The 26,984-nt window shown below is 37.6% G+C and overlaps 1 protein-coding gene across 1 annotated transcript in view; it reads right to left on the minus strand.

Annotated features, from left to right (window-relative positions):
• Positions 1-6,894: 6,894 nt before the first annotated feature.
• Positions 6,895-26,984, minus strand: part of ADAM7 (ADAM metallopeptidase domain 7) — a 64,029-nt gene continuing 43,939 nt past the window's right edge. The window contains exons 12-22 of the mRNA XM_050800292.1: positions 26,290-26,464; positions 24,777-24,866; positions 23,539-23,734; positions 23,037-23,139; positions 22,407-22,593; positions 16,300-16,380; positions 15,389-15,467; positions 14,768-14,873; positions 14,090-14,189; positions 8,132-8,187; positions 6,895-7,114 (exon numbers count right to left, since the gene is read on the minus strand). Coding sequence (XP_050656249.1) covers position 7,114; positions 8,132-8,187; positions 14,090-14,189; positions 14,768-14,873; positions 15,389-15,467; positions 16,300-16,380; positions 22,407-22,593; positions 23,037-23,139; positions 23,539-23,734; positions 24,777-24,866; positions 26,290-26,464 — 1,174 coding nt within the window. The 3' untranslated portion in view covers positions 6,895-7,113. The remainder of the gene's footprint in view (positions 7,115-8,131; positions 8,188-14,089; positions 14,190-14,767; positions 14,874-15,388; positions 15,468-16,299; positions 16,381-22,406; positions 22,594-23,036; positions 23,140-23,538; positions 23,735-24,776; positions 24,867-26,289; positions 26,465-26,984) is intronic.

The raw sequence follows: 26,984 nt of genomic DNA on the forward strand, positions 1-26,984 counted from the left end.
TTTTGTGGGTACATAGTAGGTATATATATTCAGAGGATGCATAAGATGTTTTCTTACAGACATCACATAATTTATGACCATCCATTTAGAAGCCTGTTTTGCTTGCTCACAGAGCTTGGTTTTCTTAGGGCAGGGCTGTGTACATCTGCATATCTTCACGTCCCTAGAATAATACCTCTAACACAGCCAATATGCGATGGTACATGTTGAACAAAGAAGTTAATGGATAAGTAAACAGAACCTATATGGTATCAGTCCATATTTGTTGTTTATTTTTATAAGTTTTTTTTCCTCTGAAATCTGTAAGCGTGCTTGATCGCTGCCTCTGCTTTTTTGTTGTTATTGTTTCTATTTAGAGGAGTCTAAGAGGGATCCTAGTGAAGAGGGTAATAACTTTGCCTGTTTTGTGATGCGGGAGGTGACGTCATGTGGTTCTGCCATTTTTTTTTTTTTTTTTTTTTTTTTTTTTTTTTTTTTTTTTTTTTGAGACGGAGTCTCGCTCTGTCGCCCAGGCTGGAGTGCAGTGGCCGGATCTCAGCTCACTGCAAGCTCCGCCCCCCGGGTTTACGCCATTCTCCTGCCTTAGCCTCCCGAGTAGCTGGGACTACAGGCGCCCGCCACCGCGCCCGGCTAGTTTTTTGTATTTTTAGTAGAGACGGGGTTTCACCGTGTTAGCCAGGATGTTCTCGATCTCCTGACCTCGTGATCCGCCCGACTCGGCCTCCCAAAGTGCTGGGATTACAGGCTTGAGCCACCGCGCCCGGCCGGTTCTGCCATTTTAACATTGTTCCTTCTGAGCCTGAGTGTTCTTTCTGTTGAAGATTCAAGCGAACCAGGTCAGGAGAATGACATCAGACTGTGCTTGTGCCTGATAATTCATTTCTGAAGGTGCAATATTAAGTGTCGCAGTGTCCAGCTGGTGATATTTTCGGCATAGAAACCTGTTAGACATGGCAGCATTAACGAGATGGAATGAATTGATTTATTTCTCTCCTGAATTGCTTGGCAGTGCCTCAAGATTGAGGCATCAGATTTGCACAATGTGCTACTTAGGAGATTATTTCTTCCTTCCTCCAGCCAGACAGAAGACTACAGTAGGCAATGATAGCTTAAACTTGGGAAATGTCCTTCTTCAGAGACAGCATGAGGGACATTTCAGAGAAGATCAGATTACTCTCCAACTGCTTTCACAGGTGGACCTGAGGAGGCACGCCCCTGAACCAGGTCTTTAAAGGAGAGAGTAGAACAACCTAGAAGCTCAGGAGGTCACTCCAACTATTATTTTCCCATCTGTGGCTTATTGACATACACTTTGACATCAAGGCACTGACACTGATAACATGAGAGAAATGAATAGATTAATTATGGGAGGAGTATTTTAAATGTTAAAGGCTTTGTCTAAAATAATTCACATTTTTCCATCCAGTGGTTCCTCTCTTTGAATCCTGTTAGAATGACAGTAGATCTTTTCATTCTTTCCCTGCTTTGGGCATGACTTTGAAGAACCTGAAGATGTGAAAATGAAATGGATACTGTGCTCCTTTTGGCTAGGATTGGGGAGGGAGCACCAACTGATCTCTGCTACCAGCCACTTTCAACATCAAAGCTACTTTTTTCTTTTCTTTTTTCTTTTTTCTTTTTTTTTTTGAGACAGAATCTGGCTCTGTCGCCAGGCTGGAGTGCAGTGGTGCAGTCGGCTCACTGCAACCTCCGCCTCCTGGGTTCAAGGGATTCCCCTGCCTCAGTCTCCCGAGTAGCTGGGACTACGGGTGCATGCCACCACACTCGGCTAATTTTTTGTGTTTTAGTAGAGATGGGATTTCATTATGTTGGCCAGGATGGTCTCAATCCTAAGCTACTTTAGCAGGATTGAACTCTGAGGTCATCCAGTGGCCAATTGTGATGCTGTTGTCATTCTTAAAACTGGAGTGACTTATCGTTTTTGGTGGTCTGAGGCTTGTGATTCCTGTTTTGCCATTTCTTGGCTGTGTGTTTGAGGACCTCTTATCCCTAGCCTCCTCATTTGTAAAAGAATCCTTTCCATGGACCTTGTGCATTTCATGGAAATATAATAGCATCTTGCAGGTGCCTGGGGTCTGGAAGATGCTTTGTAGGTGCTCTACCTTTCCCTGTGTGTTCCAAGTGACCCTCATCTGGTGCATTCTTCATTTGATTAAAGCAAGGAAGGACGCTTTAGCAGAGGGCTCTATCTCTTGATTGGCCCCTGCCATCCCCTGGCCCACTGTCTTCCCTATTGTGCACAGTGATGGCAGAGACAACAACACACAGCTTGCCCAAACACACTAAGCTGAGTTAAAGCACCACCCAGGTAGAGGTCTATTCTATTAAGCAAGGATCATCCAGAAATTGAGTCACTATAACACAAGGGAAAGATTCAAGGATCACAAAGTCCCTGCTAGGAAGTGACTAATGAGAGCTGCAAAGGGCGTTTAAGTTTTGGTCCATCCCCAGATACAGTTCTTCCTTGGACAACAGCATCTCAGCTATGCTCTGGCTGAACTGGGAGGTGACAGCTGCCTAGCTTTGCTCTTCCTACTTGATATGTTAACTCATGCACCATTGTTACTGTGGTTGGGAAGTATGGTGGACCGTAGATGGAAGAAGAGAATGGGAGTGAGATATTTACACAGTTCTGAATTTTGGGGGTGAGGGCTGTGCGTTTTTCCTGTCAATGTTGTATTTGTATCAGCAGCATAATAATGATTAAAAGCATACTCTTTGGAGTTAGACTTCCTGGCTTAGAATTGTGAACATACTACTTAATCGGCTATCTCTTTTGGCACATTATTTGACTTTTTTAATATCAATTTTCTAAGCTGTAAAATGAAAATAGTAGTAGTATTTAACTCATTGTTTCAAGTTAACTGAAATAATACATATGAAGTGCTTAGAATAATATCTGACAAATAGTGTCCACTCACAAAATGCTATGTTTGTTTTAGCTGCTGTAGTAGCATATCCCTGGTATCCTTGAGCAAGAGACTTTGGCTTTTGAATTTATTTATCTAAGATCCTCTAAGACAGCTCTGATGTAATTTCCTCCCAGCCAGCATTCCTGCAATCCTAAAGACCCCCCTTTTCCATTTTTTTGTCCTTGGAGACTTCTAAGGTTTAAAGTCATGTGTATCTTCTTTCCTTAGCAATCAATACCCATTACATATGTCTCACAATTATAACTTTTCCTGGAAACAGATGTTAATGGATTCTGTCCAACCCAAAAGACCCTCACTTCCCTATACATCAGGTCTTGAGTTTCCTAAAAGCCTGACCTTCAGTTAGAAAGTGATCAGGAAGCTTCTCAAAAAGCCTAGGAATCTAATCAATATGTCTCACTCAATGGTGATGATTAGTAGAGGACATCAACAGTGCACCACAATGTCAGATAAGTAACACAGGATGCAGGCTTCTGACATTCACCATCCATTATACATCCCCCAGGAGGTGGGAGAGCTTCAGGTTTCCATGGCAGCAGTCAGCCAAGTTAATTTGATGGCCTTCAAACAAAATGAACAGATAATACATAATTAAAAAACAACAACAAAAAAAAACTAGACACCCACTCGTAGTAGTTTTCAGGAGCCTGGGTTTTCTTTGGGTCTATCCAAATGCCAATGTCAAGAAAATTGGACTTCATGACTGAGAGTAAAGAAGATTTATGCATTCAGTCTAAAATCTCCATTCAAAGCTTTCTAGCTGAGAGCCCAATTTCCCTTTTGTTTAGGGATATGGTCCCTGTTTGTCTGTTTCCATCCACAGCTCTGCCAGAGACGAAAGCAGTGTTTGAAACAATTCACCCAGATTTCCATCTGTAATCATCAAGAATGGAATTCATCAAATTCCTTAAGATATTTACTGAAAGTCATGATTTTGAGGGCCTAGTGCTCTCCGGAAAAGGGACAGCAGCAGCCTTGATCAGTTTTCCAGCTAACAAGAATTTCGTTAGCTATGTGGCCACCTAGTGGCTCTTCCATGAACGTCACTGATGGATTGTTAGGTACACAGACAATCGTCCACTAATGAAGAAGTTAATATCTTTCTTGGAATATGACTTCCTAATTTTAGCACATGCGATGTGAGTTTCTGAATTCTAGAATCATCCGGCAGGACAGACACTTCGAGAAAAAGGCAGAATAGCTATGGGGAGATGTTTGATATTTGGGAATGATTGCTGGTATATTGGGAATGCTGATGACAGGTCATCTGTCGGCGAAGGTTTTGTTTTGTGTCGTCATTGGTGTATTCCTGGCAGAACTGATGTGAATATGCACATGAAGATTCCTTGGTACAGCAGCAGTTTGATAATATCATATAGCAAGTATGGATTCCGATTTATTGTTTTGAGTGTTTTAAAAAGTGGCTGAACTGGACTTAAACTGCACAACCGATTTCCCCCATCCTCTCCCTTAACTCCCTTCCTGAAATGTACAGCCACGGACATCTCTGCTTGAAGTGTACAGCCACGGACATCTCTGCTCAGGTTTTAATTCTCATGTTTATATTTTATCTTGTTTTCCTATGGGTTGCCCTAGTGTCGGCATGTTATAGTGGTCAGTAATTTGGACAGAAGTTTTGCTTAAACCCCAGGGACCTGTAAAACTTCAGCCCTCAGGCCACTGATCTGTGTATGGGTTGGGAGTGTAATCGAAGCCCATCAGCTTTCAGTCCTCTCTTGGATTTTACTCTCCGTGGTGCTTTCTCAGATACCCACTCCCATGCATGTCACAGGGGTGAGTGGAGAGCTTGGCAACCCTTCCATGCTTCTCTCATTCTCAGAATGCCCCCCCAACTGCGACCCTAATTCCATCCATGGCTGGTCCACTCCTCACCTCAGCTGCACCTCCAGTCCCAGGATAGCCAAGTCACATCTTTGTCCTATTTTCCATAAGTTTTAGTATTTTTGCTTATAAATCATTTGGATTTCTCCTTCCCAACCCAAATCCAGTCCATGGAAGACCATTAGAAATGTAAATGTACAATTAGAAAAATGGTGTTGAAAAGGGCAGTATGTATTATGGGCTCTAAAGGGCAAGATCATTTGCTTCCAGTTACATCTGTGTCTGTTCAGAGCAAAGGGGACATGACCCAACTGCAAGGACAACCCCATACCCTAAAACACATCATCTTCAAATACAACAAACTCAAGTTGAGTTTGGGCAAGTGCCAGCTATGTCCATGTATGGGGTGGGGACTCCCGATATCCATTCCCGGGAAATCATGGCCAGTAACTGGCTCCACGGCCATGGCAGAACTGGGCTGACAAGGGGTCAACAAGTAACGAGGAGCTGTGATGTTTGATTCTGCTCTGTAGACATTGGAAGGAAAGGCTTCTTAACAGCATTTAAAAGGAATAGAAAGTCCTAAGGCCCGGGGTCTACATATGGACAAAACTTGGAGAACGTGACCTAAAATTGAAAAGGGGCTTAACTGTCAGAGGCTTCTGAGGTTGTTGAAAGGAAAGGGAAGCAAATTAGAAATCTAAAGAGATCTGAACAGGAAGCAATGAGTTGGGAGAATGGAGGGGGTATAAGAGATGTTTATTATTGGAGAGAGAACTTCGAAAAAAAAATCACCAGAAAGTAGCAGTTAGTTAAATATGGAGCCCAAGACAGAAGTAATGGAGGGAGGATTTTGTCTGAAAGAGATATGGAGACAATACAAAAATAATGAATCAGAAAGGTGATCCTTTTATAAAGGAAATACGATATCATCAAACTGTGCTTTGTTTATCCACATATGCAGTGTTCAGGAGAATAGGAAGATGTGGCTGTTCTGTAATTTTGGACATCAGAGGCTTATTGTTTGCTTTAATGAGGAAAGCATGTATCAGATGTGGAGTTTCTGGGGTTTCTTTCCCCTCAAATTTACATAAAACGTTTAAATTAGTTTCCTTGGCTTTAAGTACACATTTGTCAACACTCTTTCTTAAAGTGGCAGCTTTGATTAGAACAACAGATGCAGAAAGAAAGCTCCTGTGGTATCCAGTGCTGAGTCACTGCCGTGCTATGCTGCAGGCAGGCTCCGCTCCAGGAAAAAGACAAGTCAGCGGAGCAACAAAAATGTCAACAAGGACAACAGTCTTTCTTCCTTCCGTTGTAGCCTTTATTTATTTCATCGAGTCAGAATATTTTTATTTAGCACTTGAAAACTTTATTTCAGTAAATGGAAAAAAAAAATATTGCATGTAGCTTTAACAGTTCGCAAGAAGAAAATAGAGGACACAAAAGAATACCTTGAGAGGCATCTGTGTAAGCAGCAGCTGAAATCATTCCCAGGGTAACCCCCCATCCCATAACAGACAGACAGGTAGGGGGTGGAGACGGCACAGAAATAGCACATTGTCAAGTAGCACATGATAAAGACCTTAGAAACGCTTCATAGGAGTTTTGAGTATGTCCTCACTTGAAGTACCCTTTCTGAAATTCTTGTAACCCTCTGATTTCTCTGTCAGCTTCTTAAGGAATTCTAGAGAGGTAAACCTAGGAATTTAGAATTGCCAGGAGTATTCTGTGTTTTCCTTTCCTTCCACCGTTATTTTAAGGACTATCCTGCAGTTCTGTCCACTATTCTTCTGCCTCTTTCACTTTCAATTACCTGGTGGAATCCATGCCACTCAGCCCTGCCTTCTTTGGCATTTCTGCAGGAATTTCATTTAAACCAGAGTTAGTGCTAATGATTTCAAGTTTTAAAAAGTACTTTTACATTTCCAAAGAAGTAACTTTTTATATGCAATGTTTTCTTCCTAGACTGTAAGTTATCATCCTCAAAGTTTGGACTCTTAAAATAAACTAGAGTAACATTTTGTAGGAAAATACTATGGCAAGAGTACGAATTTTTATATTGCAGTAAAGAGCATTTGAAAGACCACGAGAAATGTTTTTCTGCAGCGTATGTTTATGATAGAGGGTGTGAATTCTACCGGTAAATATTAACAGGAAGAAGTTGCTTCTCTTAAACATTTTCTGTCTGGATAGAGGACACTGGAAAAACTACCAAAAATTTGAGTAGCAGATATCTAGGTAAGGTTGTAAAGATCTTGCATCCAGAATCCCAAGCCCAGGCTTGCACAGTCATTTTGGATATCCAACGTCAAGCTCTAAATAGAAACAGATGGTTAAAGATAAGTTGTTTACTATGAAATCTGTGAACCATGTATTTCCATTACTCATTTATATCTACTAATTAGAATAACCTTTCTGGATTCTGTAGTCTTACATTTATTCATGCTTTTATAGCTCTCCCTAGCCATTGCTAATTAAGCAGTTATAAAACAAATAGGCCTATTATGAAAGAAAGAAAATAATTTTGTTTTCCATTATGGGATGCCAAACAGTTTGCTGGCACTAAGGAGTGTCTTCACTCTCTACTCTCTGGGGGACAGGTTTGTCATTGTGGAGTGGAAGGATCATTAGAAAACACCCTGCTTTTCAGTGGAGGGGGCGGTAGGTCTGTATTAAGCAAGATTCCTCATAAGAATGCTCTGTGAAAGAACCTTCATACTAATCCAGTGCCTACTGCACTGTGAAAACTCAGCAAAAATGAAGGAGGAAGAAATGAAAACAAACTCAAAATGTACTCAAGCCATGCTCATTTTCTTTCCCTTTGACATAAATCACAATTTTTGAATAAATTTTCTAATATAGACACACTAAGTCGAATGTGAAGTCAGCCCTCCCATTTATTGATTCGATAAGTAAAAAATTTAGAAAAGCAATCATGAAGGAAACTGTTTCTTTTCTGTGATTTCCAGCATTACTAAAGCCCTTTAACATAGTTGAAGAAAATCTGTGGGTATGTATACTCCGACCAACAAAAGTCTGAAAGAATAGTGCTGCTTTCATTATTCCTAACCTGTATCGAGACTCTGGCACTGTTGAATTCTAGATTGCTCCGTTGGTCCAGTTTGAAAGTTTTGGATTAAAACATCCTTAGCAGAATTATATATTAGAAATTTAAGCATATCAGCAAAAAAAAAAAAAAAATTCTAGCCTTCCTAATCTGTTGATAAGTATAGAGGATGTCCCCAGTGAATCAATGAGTAGGTAAAGAACGCAAAACTATGCCAGCATTTGAAAAATAAAAACGGGAGGTACTATCTGTCAGGGTAACCTACCACTTGGCACTTTGATTGGGATCTGTGATTCCTCTTGAATCTTTACTTGCAGGTTTCTGTAATAAATAAATTATGTTGTATTAGGAGCTGCACCAGATGTTACATGCATGTGCATCCACACACGGACATGCGTGTACACACATACATGTGAGCACATACACACAGACCACCTCTACTTGCTCCTTGAAAAATCCAAGACTGTTTGCAAATTGCTTAAGACAGTTTGTAAATTCCTATGGGACTGGGGGAGTGGAGGGTAGATAGTGCTGGTTAAGCAAAGCTGTATCAGAAACCATTATTGGTTGTAAAACTTGTGAATCTTCCCTAGAATATATTAGGTAAGAGATTTGCAAACACTTTTTAAGTATTAGCACTTTCATTCTGATAACATCTCTATTGGAATCTCAGTAAAATTGATTTTAAACATGGACTGCATGGGTTCAAGGAAGAATTCATTCATACAACTCCCCCGGCTGTCTGCCACTTTCTGTAATCCTTTTGTGTGATCGAGGATCGTGTGTAACCACAGATTATAAACGAATCAACTAATCATAGCATTTTAGTCGTCCATAAAGAAAGCTTAACGAGAATGGCTGCTTTTAAAAATACAGAGTTGAAAATCTGTGTGCATTCAGCACCCAGTTCTGAGTAAGAAGTGCTCTACTGAGTAACCTTGAGGATGTAGAGATAGAGATTATAGTCATTTGGGCAATCCATAGAAATCCTGTAGTGGTTGTATTGTGTGTGTGTGTGTGTGTGTGTGTGTGTGTGTGTGTTTTGACTCAGTCTCTAATGCATGCGTATGCTAATATGTGCTAGTATTTTGTTTCTCCCTTATAAATAAAGATGCAGGGATTATACTGCCTCAGCTAACTAAGGGTTCCAGGGGAGAGACTCTGGCTCACTGAAAACCATTGCTGTGTTTTACCTTTCAGAACAGGGGCCAGGACTAGAGTGAGGTGAGTGAGGCATTGGTCTCTGGGGCAGAATTTAAGGGGAGAAAACTAATTCAGTAATTAAGATAAATTATGTGCTAATGTGTTAATTTAAAATATCAAAATTAATTTGCAAGAAAATGAATGTATCAAGATAAACAAAATGCCAACATTTTAAACAAAAAACTGAGTCTGTCCTGGAACTTGCCTGACTCACTTCCCCCTCCTCACCCTAACTGCCACCCTGTTAAGAAGTAGGTCTCTATGCCAGAGTGTCAGGATGTCCCATTTCTACCGCCAATCAGAGAGCTATCCATGTTATATTATTGGTCCTTTTCAAGGAACCAACAGATAAGTTTCATGAAAGTTATTATCGGAAAGGACACAGGCCGCCACCAAGAGGAAGGGGAGGGGGACATACCAGTGTGATGTAGTGGGGACTTGAAAAACTGGTGGGCAGGCTTTCCAAGGATTCTGGAGTTCTCTGCTAGTGAAAAGAGATACTATTAATCTGCAATTCCTAGTAAGTAGACAAATACTAAAAGACCCAGACCTAATATTGTTGCCTAGGTTGTTATCCTACAACACATGAGTCTATCTCAGGACCTGTCTATAAGACAAACCTACATATAAGAAGAGTGGGGATTTATACGTTGTGATATGAATATGATGAGGCAGGTCTGTTAGCCACCAAATGTTACTATCGCTATTTGGCTGTATGCCTGAAATTCCCCAGCCAGCCACAGTCTTTTGGGCCTTGAATGTCTTTGAGAAACTCCACAATTTCCTATTAAAATATAAAAATTCCTAAATGAAGTTTCCCTCTTTAAAGTGTGTTCTGTTAACTCCCCAGTAGATATTAATACAACTAGAAAGCATGGTCCAGTAGAGGCAGGATCTGGATGCCAGAGCAGGGAGAGTAAAAACAAACAAAAAAACAAGCATCATTAACATAACAGGTAAAAGATGCCAAAGACAGACATCCCCCAAACCCCAGTTTTGCTGAGGACTGGTCTTTGATGGGTAACTGTGTCAAATAAGCATCAGTTAAATCATTATTGTTTATAATATTTCATGCCAAAAAATATAAAAACCCTAAATGTGATGTCTGAGGATCCAGCTCTGCTATCTGTGTTAATATCATGGTGTATATGCTATCAGCAGTAAATTGAATTTATTCACATATTCAGCAGATATTTATTCTTCTTTTCTGGGTGCCCCTCATTCAACCAAAAAACCGAAAGCCCTTACAGGAAGCTTAGAATCAAGAATCGTAACAAATATGTCCTAGGCTCTATGGTTATTCATCACTGACCAGTACTCAGCCTACCTTTCCTGACTCCTCTCTCTGGAAGTCCACCTATTTTAACATATTAATTTAAGGAAAATGTAATTAGGAAAGTAACTTTAACAGCACATGAGGCATAGTAGATTAAAATAACACATATTAAGTGCCAAGTATATACCAACCACTGTGCTAGGCATATTTACATACAATTTCTCATTTAAACCTCAAGACAAATGAATGAGAATTATATTAGCATCATGTGGTTTCATTCCTGAAAATCTCAATGTAAACTTAAAAGAAAATCATACATTTTTTTTTTGTTCATTCTAATTGACAATTAAGACTCAGTTTTACCTTCTTAGAGTCACAGCTGGCATAATAAAGAGTAAAAATGGATAAAAATGATAACTAACAAACATATATAACCAGAGAAAGATTCACTATCTCTATACTCCAGTGAAATTCAGCAGAGGCATTTCCACTAAAATGTCATATATGTGTTCTGGGGGATAGAGTGGGGATATGCTCTGCAACATTGTGCAGTAAAAATCACAAAGCTTTTGGCATGCCTAAAGCCATGGCAAAGCGTTCAAAACTTCTGGAACTGTGTAACCAGACCAGACCACCCCACCAACCAAAAATATCCTGATTTTAAAATACTGGCAATATTATATTTTTATTGGCACTTGCATCTAGCAACAGTCAGTTAATTATTAACCTTAACATTGGGGCCTTTTGATCCCTTCTTCATGATTTAAATCCTAATGGGCAGTTTCATCATTTTAAAGAGATAATCTTATCAAGAATCATGCTTTCTTCATCAGCTATTTTTTTTTTAAAAAAAAGCTAATGCCTTTGTAGTTTCTTAATCTTTGCTTACAGGTTTTGTCTTGATCGTTTTTTTATTGTTTTTTTTTTTTTTTTTTTTTTTTTTTTTTTTTTTTTGAGACAAGGTATCACTCTGTAGCCCAGGTTGGAATGCAGTGGCATGATCATAGCTCACTGCAGTCTAGAAATCCTGGGCTCCAGAGGTTTTCGGTGCCTCAGTCTCCCAGCTAGCTAGGGACTACAGGTGTGCACCATTATGCTTGGCTATTTTTTTCTTTTTTTATATAGACAAAGGCTTGCCATATTACCCAGCCTGGTCTAGAACTCCTTGCCTCAAATTACCCTCTTGCCTTAGCCTCTCAAAGTGCTAGAATTATAACTGTGAACCACTGTGCCTGGCCACTGTTTGTTTGTTTGTTTGTTTGTTTGTTTGTTTAATCTTATGTTATTTTTATACTTGAAGTTCTGGGGTACATGTGCAGAACATGCAGGTTTATTACACAGGTATACACGTGGCATGGTGGTTTGCTGTACCCATCAACCTATCACCTACATTAGGTATTTCTCCTAATGCTATCCCTCCCCTTGTCCCCCATCCCCCGACAGGCCTCAGTGTGTGATGGTCCCCTCCCTGGGTCCATGTGTTCTCACTGTTCACCCCCCACTTATGAGTGAGAATGTGCAGTGTTAGGTTTTCTGTTCTTGTGATAGTTTGCTGAGAATGATGGTTTCCAGCTTCATCCATGTCCCTGCAAAGGACATGAACTCACTATTTCTTATGTCTGCATAGTATTCCATGGTATATATATGCCACATTTTCTTTATCCAGTCTATCATTGATGGCCATTTGTGGTGGTTCCAAGTCTTTGCTATTACGAATAGTGCAACAATAAACATACATGTGCATGTGTCTTTATAGTAGAATGATTTATAATCCTTTGGGTATACACCCAGTAATGGGATTGCTGGGTCAAATGGTATTTCTAGTTCTAGATCCTTGAGGAATTGCCATACTGTCTTCCACAATGGTTGAACTAATTTATACAGCCACCAACAGTGTAAAAGCGTTCCTATTTCTCTCCATCCTCTCCAGCATCTGTTGTTTCCTGACTTTTTAATGATCACCATTCTAACAGTTTTTTAAGTGAGTGGAATGTATTGGAAATTATAGCTGTTGCTACAATTATTGAACAAGCTATGATTTGCAGGGACTTCTGTGGGATTTTCAACATTTTTCTTAGATCTTCATATATTGCTTACATTTCTAGTTTACTGAATTTTCTCAGGAATAGATATAATTTTTTCAAATAATTTATCTGCATCTATTGATATGACCATATGATTTTACACTTTCCCTGATAATAGAGTAAATTAGCCTCATTGCTTTTTTGAATGTTAAAGTTTCTTTGCATTATTGCAGTAACACTTGATAATTATTTATTAACCTTTATATATGATCATGATGCATTATCATTTATCATGAGATTCAACTGGCTAAAATCTAATAATAATTCATGCACCTATATTTGTTAGTGTATTAGTTAGTAGTGCTTCCTTCTTGTAATGACTTTTATAAGTAGGTGTCAGAGAAATATTGGCCTCAAAAAATAAATTGGGAATTTCCCCCTTCTTTCCAATTATCTGGAAAAGTTTATGTAGAATTGGTGTTATGTCTTCATGAATTTTTAAATAGAATTCACCAGTAGAGCCTTAGGGGTCAAATATATTTTTGTTTGTGGAAAGGTTTTTACTACAAATTTAACATATTAGATACAGAGTTATTCAGGTTATCTGTTTCTTCATGAGTAAGCTTTAGTAATTTTTGTCTTTCAAAAATTTCCATATCATTGCACTGTCAAATCTATTAAAATAAGGGTTTTCATAATATTTTCTAATTATCAATTTAATATTTATAGTACCTTCATTGATGTTGCCTTTCTGATTCTTGATGTTAATAATACGTACTAACTAGTTAGACTGGCTGGAGGATTATAAAATTTATTAATCTTCTCAAAATACATTTTCTCTGTTATTTTTCTGTTTTCTATTTCGTTAGTGACCAATCAGATATTTACTTTTTCTTTTCCTCTGCATATATTGGGATTCATTTTCTTTACTTTTCTAGTTTCTTAAAGTAAAAGCTGAGGTCATTGATCTTTTACTTTTCTTCTTTTCAAACATAAGCAGAAAAGCGGTATAAATTTTCCTTTACTGATTTTACTACACCCGCGTGTTTTGGTACGTGGTATTTAATTTTCATCCATGTTAAAATACTTTCTAATTTCCCTTTTGATTATTCTTTTGAAATTTGAGTTCCTTAGAATTTGTTATCTAATTTTCAACTGAGAATTTTTCTAATTAGTAATATCTTTCCATTACTTATTTCTATTGGAATTTAATTCTGAGAATATATTTTGTGTGGCTACAATTCTTTTCTTTCTTGTTTCTTTTTTCTTTATATTTTTAGTAGAGACGGGGTTTCACCATGTTGGCCAGGCTCGTCTCAAATTCAAGTGATCTGCCCATCTCGACTTTCAAAAGTTTTGGGATTACAGGCGTGAGCCACTGTGCCCGGCTCAATTCTTTCAAGTTTGTTAAGACTTGCTTTATGGCCCGTACTGTGGTTTATGCTTGTAAATTTTTACAATAGTGCACAAATTAATATTTTATTCAACCAATATATTCTGCTCTGGTATAGTATCTTGGTTATTGTTCCATATTTGTTTTGAATCCTGTCCTCTTTTCTTTCCCTACATGTAGATTCAAAGCTTCACGTGTGTGTGGAACCATGTTAAGTTGCTCCTCTGCACCTGCCACGTCACTTAGCTTAGGACGGGTTCCATTTTAAACATACACAGCTACTTAAAAAAATCAATTAACTAACTGTTGCAAATGGAAGTTTCTTACATTTAGGAAATGAATTTCTGGCAGGATTGGCTCAGTCCTCATCTGCTGCTCATCACCAAAGTATCCTTTATTCTCCACTCCCAGGGTTTCTATAGGTGGGCTGTCAAGAAGGAAATTGAACACCTAATTTATTAGATATAGGGCTATTCAGGTTATTTATTTCTTCATGAGTAAGCTTTAGCAATTTTTATATTTCAAAAGTTTCCATTTCGTTACAATGTTAGATATATGAAATAATGCTTTTTATATTGGCAAATTATCAACTTAATATTATACAATCTTCAGTGATGTCACCTTTTGATTCTTGATGTGGGAAGAATCAGAAACTATGGGATAAACAAACTATGGTATACACTTATGGCTAAAATTACATCATCTACAAGATTTTTAAAATACTGATGCTCAAGTTATACCCAATGACAATTAAATCACAATGTCTTCAACCCACATCGGTATTTTTTGAAAGATCCATTGGTGATTTCAACATGCACAAAGTTTGGGAATCATTGATATTAGCATCTGGATAGGAGCAAGTACATAAAAGCTTGAGTTACTACTATTCTCACCCCATCTTCAGTAAGAAGCTTATACTTCCCCCCATCGAATATCCTCTATAACTACAAAGCTTATATATTCTCAGTAACAATTCCCTTCAACACATAGAAAATGCATATGTACCTCTGAACTTGCTTCAACTTGATACATTTTTGGTAACGAATTAATAGTATGAGAACTCCGATACCAACAATAACCAGGACAAGCACAACAATCAAGATGGCAACATCTGCAACATGAAAAAACACGGACTTCAGCCAGGGTATCAGTTGTAAAACAGTGGAATATTAACATTTAATGGAGCTGTTACAATGCTCCTTATTCCTTTCTATAGGACTTTGATTCTCCTTTCAATTATTTTTATGTAAAGTAAAAAGCCCAAACATTATACAAATTACCATTTGTATTTGCAACTGACGCTCCACCCAGTATTCCATTATATTTAAGGGAACCACAATAATCAGGAAGAGATTTGGTTGTCAGTTACTAACTACAGAAAAGCCCTTGTGTGTTGAGGGTTTGTGGAAGACCTAAGAAAACCTAACTGAGCTAGAAGAGACTACACTCGCTATAAAAGGGAATTGCAGTAAAATCAATTTGGGTATTCATGCAAAATAATATGAAGACCATACAAATCCATATCAAAACACAACAGATAAGTAGCAGACTTGAAAAATAAGAAAAACAACTTTTTTCGTTGGGTAGGCTTTTGATATATGAAAGATTTTGTTTTAGGATGCTCACTGGTAACATTTAAGGTTTCTTCCCAGGCTACAGGTGCCTGTCCTTCCTCACAGTGGCACTGGAGTCCATGGTCATCCATCTGGAAGAGCAGTCAATGACATTTTCTCAAATGACTGATATAAGTTGTGTTCTGCAACTCACTTACTTTAGTACTACCTGTACATCAAACATACATGCACACAAGCACAAGCACGAACTTTTTATTAGTTAATTAAACTGCCTAAGAAAATCAATGATGCATAAAAATAAGTAAACAAAATACAAGAAGCAGCCATCTTTGAAAATGGCCTTTGAATAAGAGAATGATACTGACAAATTCAAAGGCAGATGAACAAGACAGCATGATTTATCTTTCTAGATAAATATATGATATGTATGATAAATATGGTAACCTGATATATATATGTGTGTGTGTGTGATATGTGTGTGTGTGTGTATTACTATATAAGTGTTACTGATTAACCCAGCATATGAGTGATATTAGGCATAAACTGTTAGTAATTGCTGGTATTAGTGTTTATTAAGTGAAAAAATATACAATGTTTGCCGATTTTCTCAAAAGCTTAACTTGACATTGGTGTAATTTAACTGTAAGGCATATTGTAATAGATTCAACTTTAAACATCGGATTTAAACTTTATACATACATTAATCACTGAATTTCTAGATAACCAGTACCATAATGAAAGCTTTACTTGTAACACTGGCTATATCTGTGTATAATAATATGTGGTTTAGCTCCTTGGATCAATTTTGTTGATAACACATGAAAAAATGAATCCCAAATATATATTTGACTTAGAAAACAGCAAACATACATATATACATACATATACATGCACATACAAGCTGAGGAATAAAGTAAATATATGGCTGATAAGACATTAATTTTAAAAGCAGTCATATCTTACAGGATTTTCATGGCACTGAGAGGGGCAATTGGTTGAGTTATAGACCTTTTCCATGTTTAGACATTCACCATTGTTGCACACCTAGAAATGAAGTAATCAAGCATGAATTAAAATGACTTAATGTGAAATTGTAATTTCATGTAATGCATGTGAAGCACACAATTTTGCATGTAATTTACATATGAAATTTTTCAATTTACATGATTTAATTGTAAGTTAGGTAATTTTTCCTATTGTAAAATTCCACATGTAGTGTCTTCTGTGGATAGAGAAATCCTCTATAAATGTTTGAGGAGTGTACTATTCATGCAAACAAATATTTTAAGCTCATTAAAATATTTATGTTCTGAGTAATTATTTCAATATTAGTCTGTCAAAGATTCTACAACTGTAATTGCAACAGTTTCTTTTGTTTCAATGAAGTTTTTCTTTTGATTTGGTTTAACAATGTATGTTTATTTTATCACAGTTGGGCATTTTATTAATTGATGGTTGGGCATTTTATTAATATCAATTAATCTTATTTGTGTTTAATATTTTTGCTTTAAATTTTCCTTTCTCTTGGCAAATTTGATCACCAAAATATTATTGGTTTTGTTATTTTTGGTCTTTGCCTGGTTCATCCTTACTCATTTATTTAATTTTTAAGTGTTATTTTTAATTTTATTTATAGTTAAACATTTATTGCCACCAATTCAAAGATTATATTTACATTTTCTATAGGGAGAACTTAATATATCCATATTATATTTACATTTTCTGTAGGGAGAACTTAATGCATCCATATTTATTGGAATAAGTGATATATATACACTCTTACTCCTTTCATTTTAATTACTTGATTTCCAACATCAGACATTGTAGCTTACCTTTTACTATACTTATCACTTTTATTCAGCTATTGTTTTCTCTAATTTGAAAGCTATATATGCTAATTTCTAAAGGTTGATTTGGTTAACATTAATATATTTGAATCTAAATAATTCTATTATTTTCAAGAAAAAATCACCATTAATTTCTCCTTCTGTAAGATAAGAAATTTATCATGTTTTTGCTTCTTTCCTCTTTCTGTCATTCAAGTTTTTGATTGAGTAAATCAGATTCTACATTGTCAAAATTATTTATTATTCCTGAGATTTTTTACATTGCTGTAATATATTATAATTAATAACTAGAATTTACTCAAAAGTCTTATAGATTTTGTTGCTTGCAATCATTTCTTTAATATCATATCTCCTTATTTTACCTTCTAAATTTAAATTTATTTCTCTGTTGGCTGGAATACATTCTGAACTATTTGTCTTTTCAAAAAACAGGTGGAGTCTATATTACTATGTATTTTATTAGTTATAATATGTGTGAGAGTGTTATTCTATTGCTTTTCTGTCTGAATAATAACTTGGCTGTAAATATAGTTTTAGGGTCTCAACAATTATGTTCCCCAAAGCTCTGTAGATGTTGCTCCATTGTCTTCTGGATACTTGTTGCAGGCAAGTATTATGGTAACCTGATATTTCTTTCTGTAGCAAATTAATGACCTTTTCTCTTTTGTGCTTATGGCATGTATTCTTTATTTTTGACATTCAAGGCATGAGGGTAAGTAAAAGCACTCATCTCTTTCTATAAATTTTTCCTGGTACTAAGTGAATTTTTTCATACATTCTTCAGATCAGGGACACATTGTGATTATTTCATTAATTATATTTTCACCTCTCTTCTGTTTTTTTAAATTTAGAATTCAGATTAAATCTGTGATGAATTTTTTAGAAATCTATTTCCTGCTTTTATTTATTTTCTTTGATTTTTAAAATTCCTTTATCTTATTGTGTTAAGAAGTTTAGCATCTAACTTATTGATTTTTTTTGTAATATCCATTCAGTGGTTTACTGCCCACATTACATATAAACCAGTAATCATATTTTGTACTTTGAAAGCAATGCTCTTTGATCTCAAATTACATGTTTTAATATAGATTTAATATCTTTTAAAATTTCATTCAAAAACTTTTTCTTGATAAAGGAGGACATTTTTGAACATTATATTAGTTCGTTTTCATGCTGCTGATAAAGACATATGTGAGACTGGGCAATTTACAAAAGAAAGAGGTTTAATTGAACTTACAGTTCCACGTGGCTGGGGAAGTCTCATAATCTTGGTGAAAAGCAAGGAGGAGCAAGTCACATCTTACATGGATGGCAGTAGGCAAAGACAGAACTTGTGCAGGAAAACTCAACCTTATAATAACCATTGGATCTCATGAGACTTACTATCAGGAGAACAGCATGGGAAAGACCTGCTCTCATGATTCACTTACCTGCCAGTGGGTCCCTCCCACAAAGTATGGGAATTCAAGATGAGATTTGGGTGGAGACACAGTCAAACCACATCATTCCATCCCTGGCTGCTCCCAAATCTCATGTCCTCACATTTTAAAACCAATCATGCCTTCCCAACTGTCCCCCAGAGACTTAACTCATTTCAGCATTTACTCAAAAGCCCACAGTTCAAAGTCTTGTTCAATACAAGGCAAGTCCCTTCCACCTATAAGCCTGTAAAATCAAAAGCAAGTTACTTACTTCCTGGATACAATGGGGGTACAGGCATTGGAGAAATACAGCCATTCCAAATGGGAGAAATCGGCCAAAACAAAAGGGCTAATAGGCCCCATGCAAGTCTGAATCCAGCAGGGCAGTCAAATCTTAAAGTTCCAAAATGATCCCCTTTGATTCCATGTCTCACATCCAGGTCACACTGATGCAAGAGTTGGGTTCCCAGAGTCTTGAGCAGCTCTGCCTCTGTGGTTTTACAGGGTACAGCCTCCCTCCCGGCTGCTTCCATGGGCTGGCGTTGAGTGTTTGCAGCTTTTCCAGGCGCACAGTGCAAACTGTGGGTGGATCTACAATTCTGGGGTCTGGAGGACAGGGGCCCTTTTCTTACAGCTCTACTAGGCAGTGCCCCAGCAAGGACTGTGTGTGGGGGATCTGTCCCTACATTTCCCATCCACACTGCCCTAGCAGAGATTCTCCATGAGGGCCCCACTCCTGCAGCAAACTTTTGCCTGGGCAGCCAGGCATTTCCACACATCTTCTGAAATCTAGGCCGAGGTTCCCAAACCTCAATTCTTGACTTCTGTGCACCTGCAGGCTCAACACCACGTGGAGGCTGCCAAGGCCTGGGGCTTCCACCCTCTGAAGCAACAGCCCAAGCTGTACCATGGTGCCTTTTAGTCACAGCTGGAGTGGCTGGGGTGCAGGTCACCAAGTCCCTAGACTGCACACAGCACACAGCACGGAGACCCTGAGCCTGAGCCATGAAACCGTTTTCTCCTAGGCCTCTGGTTCTGTGATAGGAGGGGCTGCCATGAAGACCTCTGACATGCTCTGGAGACATTTTCCCTGTTGTCTTTGGGATTAACATTTGGCTCTTTGTTACTTATGCAGATTTCTGCAGCCAGCTTCAATTTCTCCTCAGAAAATGTTTTGTTTTGTTTTGTTTTCTATCACATTGTCAGGCTGCAAATTTTCTGAACTTTTATGCTCTGCTTCCCTTATAAAACTGAATGCCTTTAACAGCACCCAAGTCACCTCTTGAACGCTTTGCTGCTTAGAAATTTCTTCTACCAGATACTCTAAATCATCTCTCTTCAGTTCACAGTTCCACAAATCTCTAGAGCCGGGGCAAAATGCTACCAGTCTGTTTGCTAAAAACATAACAAGAGTCATCTTTGCTCCAGTTCTACCTTATGTTCACCTTTACTTGAAATGGCAATTGAGATTGAATAATTTTTATTTTTTTCTTTAAATTCATTGATTCTTTCTCTTTGATTCCCTCCATTCTTCTGTTGAACTCATTCGCTGAATTTTTTTATTCCCATATTGTAATTTTTCAGTTCTAAAATTTCCATTTGGCTCTTACTTATATTTTGTACATCTTTGCTGGAAGTTTGTTATTTTGCTGAGACCTTCTATTTTTCCATTTATTTCAAGTGTGTGTGTATTTGTTCACTGAAGCATTTTTATAAAGGCAGCTTTAAATTCCTTGTCAGGTAATTCCAACATATGTACCACCTTGTTGTTGCATCTAGAGATTGTCTTTTGTCATTTCAATTGAGATTTCCCTGGTTCTTTGTATGAAGAGTGACTCATTTGTATTCTGGATACTTTGGGGACTATGACCTATGGGATCTTATTCAAACCTGTTGTTTTAACAGAATCATTGCCTCACTCATGCCAGCTGGGGTGGAAACCCAGCCTCCTCACATACTTTCATGACACTGTGGGGCTGGAAGAATTCATCACCACTGAGCTGTGGTGAATGTCCTGACTCCCCATAAGCCTCCGCTGAAACCCTGTCTGGAGCCAGGGCATCTGTTAGAGCTGGAAGAAAATGGAAGACTAGGCTTCCCACTTGATCCTTGCTGATGTAGAAGTAGTCAGACCACTGAACTTTTCACGGCTGTTTGGTTGGAGTGGGACAATTATTACCAAAATGTTTTCTGTCTTGTTAGCCTACTCCTTTTCTTGTCCTTTGGTTTTAGAGAAGCCCTGCTAAAACAACAGATTTGAATAACGTCCCATAACTCATAGTCTAAAAATAGCATATCAATGCCAAAATGAAGATTTTTTTTCCGTTCACATCATTGTGATACCTACATAGACCAGCATTAACTATGCATGAATTTCTTCCTTAGAATTTGGCTGAAGAACTGACACCGCTGTGATGGATGTGCTTCTGCCCTAAGCCTTCTCTTGAAGGAATGAGCTCTCTATGCGGAGTACATGGTCACAGTGTACTTAGGGGATGGAGGTGGATTTCTTCACAACTGCCTTTCTATCAGCCCCTTTCTTCAGTCCTTGCCACTCTTAAAGAAGGAAACGCTTTGTATTTCAGGCTGGTTTTTCATAACTGAGGTGAATAGCAAATCTTTTGGTATTTTCATCTACCTAAGGCTTCACACTTTGTCTTGCTGAATAGCTTTGAATTTTTTAGCTTGCGGTTAGCATACGTACCTTAATCTTCACAAACATAGATTTCTTAGCATGTTGATATTCATTTAATCGTTTTAACAGGAAGTAGTATAGTTAAATATATAGACTCAAAACATAAATCTCTATTAAATATTTAGTTCTAGTTCTCTTTTTTTTACATTCTGAACTTTGGTTTTCCAAGTTATTTCTCTATCACACTATACAAATATCACTGTAATACTTTTGGTGATAGTGTAGAGAGAGAGGGGAAGACATATCACACAGAGAAACTACTCAGTTTCAGATAGCTGATTTTGGGGGCAAAATATCATGTGTTTTCCATATATTCTTTATGAGCCAGCTATTGTTTAGAGTATGCATTCTAATATTGTCATCTTGCCATAAAAAACTCTTTCCAATTTGGTCCCATTCTGTCTTCTCTTCAATTGCATCTTTTGCCATTTATCCCAAAGGTCAAGCCACTTTGAAATTGCTGGTTATCTGAATTATGCCATACACTTCGTACCTTTGCATATTGTGCAGGCATTTTTTGCTAAAATGTCTTCTCCTGTTTCCTGTGTTTTAAAATGTTCAAGTCAAAGCTGAAATGTTGTTACTCATTGAAGATGCCATTTCATCTTCTCTAAGCAAAGTCAGCCACTTTTCCTTTAGACATCAATGTACATTGTTCACACCACTAAGAAAGCAATTTGTTGAACTGTAATAATTTAATTTTTACTGTGTGAAATTCTCATGTATGCTTATCTTTATTGTACAGTTAGTGGCACCATAGTATATGGCCAGTAAATATGATTGAATGAATAAAATAAATGAAGACGTGAGGCTATTTTATAGTCACATTAATTAGAAAAATCCATGTCTATAATTTCATTAGATATCCATTGTAAGTTACTAATTAAGCACATTTGTAACAATTATGTGTCATTTGGCATGACTAAAATTAGGCAAAATGGATATTTATTACAGTGTTATTGCTACTCTGCTCCTCATTAAAAAATAGTTGTCAATATTTTTTCCTTTTCCATATCTAGGCCTCTTTGGAACCAATTACAGTATCCAATAATGTTTTTAAAGGATTGAACTAAGACGTTTTAATAAAACAAAGGTCTTTTGTCTTACCATTCCATCTCCGCATTTTGTTCCTGACGCCACCAGGCCAATGTCTGTAGAATCATGGTACAAAAAAATGGTTTTGCATTTGACAGTAGCATTTTGCTGGGGATCCTTAAGGTGATAGGTCTTGTCTTCTCCAAGGAGATAGGAAAGCTCCCCTCCAGTGCAGTAGATCTTTCCACATCTGACATCTCTGAAGGAAAGGGAGAATATTCCAACTTGGAACTAGAAATACAACTTTTGAGACTAGGCTGGCAATGAAGCCTCCCAGTCACTCTTTTTCTAGATCCAGGTTTCTCACCAAGTTAAGGAGGCTGGAATGGGCCGAGAAAACCAGTGAGCAAAGTCTTGGCCCTGAGAACTGAGATGAGTCCGTACAAAATGTAAAATTATTGTATTTCTTTTGGATTTCCCTGTGAACCTCACAAATCAATACTGGCTTAAGTTTACAGGGGAATTTTTTTTTTATTAGTAATTTGAATTAGCATGATTTTAATCAGGACACCAAGATTTCCTTATTTCCCTCTTCTCCCGATCTCAGTAAAAAGAGGTTAACAGCTTTGGGGACAGGAGCCATTCTGATTTTGACAAAGTGCTGTAAGAAGGCAAATTACTTTTTTTCCACGGGGCACTTACTTCTCCTCACAGGGAAGAAATCTGTTTTCCTTGTTTTTGCAGTACCCAAATTTATTTCCTTTTGTATTCATCTTGTAGCAGATATCATGACTCTCTGTTGCCTCTGGGGTAAAAAATGGTTTAAAAGTAAAACAAAAGCATGACTATCATGAATCATAAAAGACCTTATTTTTCTAATGTAATTAAACTTTCAGAATCATGTCATAGTGAAGTAGAATGGAATACATTATTTAAAAACCATCCTATTGCCTCAGGAGAATATTTTAGGCTGGAGATATAAAACAGTAACAAATATACATAACTCATATACTGAGATAGTTAATATTAGACTTAAGATCAACTAATATGACAGGTAATATACAGAGAAATGCTAAGCATTATCTTGGAATAATGCCACAAATGACATTATCTCTGATCTTGACCCAATTCCTACAGGGCAATAACAGGCCCAATTCCTACAGGCCATCATCTATGTGAATCCTTCACTGTGATTATCTCTCACCATCATCAAATAATTCAGAGCACTGATCCCTACGAGTGGGACATTTCCCCATGAAGCAGTAGCCTTCTGAGTTCTTGCAAGGAAATCCATTGACTCTGAACTGGTCCTTAGGACATGCAGGCGAGTGGCCAGTGCACATCTCAGGAAAATCACATTCATCTTCTGCTGGTCTGCATATGGACCCTGCTTTTTTAATCTGTTGAGGAAATACAAAGAGACTAAATCCTGTTTACATTTAGGTAGGTAAGGTTTAGTAAGTAGACAGAAAGTTGACCCATTCATCTAAAAAAGGTTTTAAGGATGGATCATAGCTTCCTTCTACATTCCACTAAGAATCATTCTCATTTGTAAATGTGTTGGCACTCATGTAATTTTAGGAACGACAAAATGATGTTTTTGAAATTTGGTATTAGAACAGCCTTAGGGAGAGTTGGGATGTACATCAAATGAAGAAATGGGCAGGTGTTCTCATTTATCTTGTCTTTTCTTTGTTCCAAGGGATCCAGTACATGCCCTGCCTACCCCCTACCTACCTCAAACTGGGAACCCCTGCCTATAACGAGGAAATCTCCAGTCCTAACAAATCAGATTCCTGTATATGAAGTGGAGAAGAATACCCTTGCTTTCATTGCTGGAGGGAACTGCATAGAGATATTCTCTCATCCAGCCGTTCAATATGAATTTAATTATGCTGGGTTCTGGATGAATTTGAAGATGCATAAGACACATTTGTTTTCTTTGTGAGTTCACAATAAAGTTGGGTGAAAGAAGTGTCAATAAACCCTCGGACAGAGCCACTGGGGTTTCTGGTTGTCTTCCTCAGGAACGTTTCTCCACTTACTAGCCACTACCACTTTCCAATCCTGATATACCCCTTTCCCTTTTAGCTCACCCTTGGGATTTCAACCATCCTCCCAGCTGAGGTTAAACAGATTGGTGATTATTTACAAAGGAGCAAGAATAGAGCTGGTCATGTGACTTCCCTCCTAAAACTCCAATTGCTACTTGATGTTTCTCCACTCCCCAGGCCATAGCACAGCCCAATGCTCAGATGTTGGAGCATCTCACAAGAATCTCTGTTGGGTACTTGCAAGCCTAGCTTCATTCTGGAATCAGTGGTGCAGGGCTGTCCAGTGGTTAGAAAACTCTTAGATCCTACACATTCTTAAACTGAAACAAAACAAAACAAAACAAAACAAACAAACAAACAAAAACCTTCTCCTGGCACACGACCTTACCTGACAAGATTCACAGCATTCTCCTTCTGCACAAGTAAATCCTGGCTTCAAAACACATGTGTGTGCATCACAGCAAGGATTAGTACACTCCTGGCAATAACCACAAAAGAAATATGAGAAGTTGATATGTGCTTTGACTCCTGTTTGAAGAATTAATTAGTTGTGCTTCTGTGTAATCTGTTACAGTTAAATGCTAATGCATGATTGTTGACTGTGGTACATACATACAGATAACTGTTTAGAACTGGTGTTTGGGACTTTTACTATTTCTCCTTCCCTTGTGCTGTTTGATACACTACAGATAATGGATTCTCACTGACAGAATTAGAGAGTCCAACATTTACAATCTTCAATTATCCTAACGATCTCCATTTCCTTGAAGGGCCTTACTGCTTCCCTGTACTGAAGTATGATGTGAGATAGTTCAACTGCTGAAGATCTCATTTTACGTTTTGCTCAAGCTGCTCATAATTTCAGGCTGACTTTTATTTTTTAATGTATCATTAAATAGCATCAAAATGGTAACCTGTGCCCTATTTTCTCAAACAAAATTAAAACCTCAAAGAAAACGGAGTGTGGCCAGATAAGGTACCTCATGTGTTAGAATGAATCCATGGAACCATTCCAAAGAATGCATATGGACAGGAGGATCAGTTTCCAAAATTAAGAGCCTCTTTACGTTTAACCTGAGACATTTGAAGACATTCTTATAGACTTTGGACAGGTCACTGTCCCCAGTCTGATTATGGAGTCTCTAACTGCTGTCCTACTAGACCTCCTGGTATTGTGGTCCTTGGGCCAGCAGCATCACTGTAACCTTGCCGCTAGGTAAGTGTGCAGAATCTCAGAACCACTCCATACTTACTGAATCTGAGTCCACATTTTAACAACGTCCCCTGGTGATTCATCTGCATTTATTAATTTGAGAGGCAGTTGTATAGAACACATACCTATGTGATAAGCTCTTGAAAGAAATAGCTTCTATGATGGGGAAAAGCATATTAAGAATTACTTTAAAATTTGCTTCAAGGGCTTTCCCTAAATGCTCCAGAGACCACAACTATGATAAATACATGAAACATTAGAACGTTTGTGCTCTATTAAGAGTTTTCCAATAACAGGAACTATCCAACTGTGATGCAGGCTAGCCTCAAAAGTTAATAAATAAAACTTGACTGAGTAAGAGATTTTGTAGAGCAGACTCTGCATGAGACATCAGACTTAAGGACACTTATGGGCCCTTGTCACAAGCAGAACCAATTGTATATAAACAAGGAAAGGTGATGCTGCTGATCTCCAGCAAGGTCATTACACATGTTTCATGACTTGATAAGAAGCCTTGGAATGAGGCTGCACCAATAATTTGTTAAAAAATAAAAATAAAAATGGAAAGCAAAAATTTTAAAAGCTTTACAAGGAACACCATGGTTGGTTTGATTAATGGTCACATCCCTACCTAGGTTCTACCTGATCATAAATTTTGCAATTTAAAGATAGCATTGTTTGCAAATACCTGAGGAGGGCCACAGTCACACTCTTCACCCTCATCCAACTTCTTGTTTCCACAAAATTGGAAATCATCAAAATTGCAAGGAAATGGAATGTTGAGCATGCATGTTGGCTTATAATCCTTCAGGTACTGGTGGTACTGGTTTTGGCTGCATTTACTGAATTTCAGTGCAGGAATGCTAGAGATAGAATGAAGTAAAAATAAATATTAATCCTATCAATGCATAGTGGTGCGACAGCTATGAGCATTTTATGAAGCATTTAGAAAGAACAAATGTAAATGTTTACTGTTAGAGCAGGGAAGTAACTGGGTTACTTTATTACAGAAAATATCTTCTCAAAACACAGTGAACACATGCTATTTTAGTGAAAATATCTTGGCTATAGATCCTCTAGCAAATCCTTCCTGAAGCCCACATTATAGACTGATTGTGTATGTTTATTGCTTCCAAATCCTCTTTAATTTGGTCCTCTTGAAATAACCTATATACTTGTTTATCATCTCTACTAGATTATAAGCATCTCAAAGCAATAATTATATCATGTGCGATTTTAAAAAATAAACATTAGTTAACACAGTGCCTGGCACAAAGTGGTTCTCTATAAATTTGTTAAGACAAGCGGTTTATTTAATAACGTACATATCCATAGGAATGTGATATACTTCTTAACCTGAAATTTATCTCCCTTCCATCTTCC

The sequence above is a fragment of the Macaca thibetana genome, chromosome 8, assembly GCF_024542745.1.
Source record: "Macaca thibetana thibetana isolate TM-01 chromosome 8, ASM2454274v1, whole genome shotgun sequence".
In the NCBI taxonomy this organism is placed as follows: domain Eukaryota; kingdom Metazoa; phylum Chordata; class Mammalia; order Primates; family Cercopithecidae; genus Macaca; species Macaca thibetana.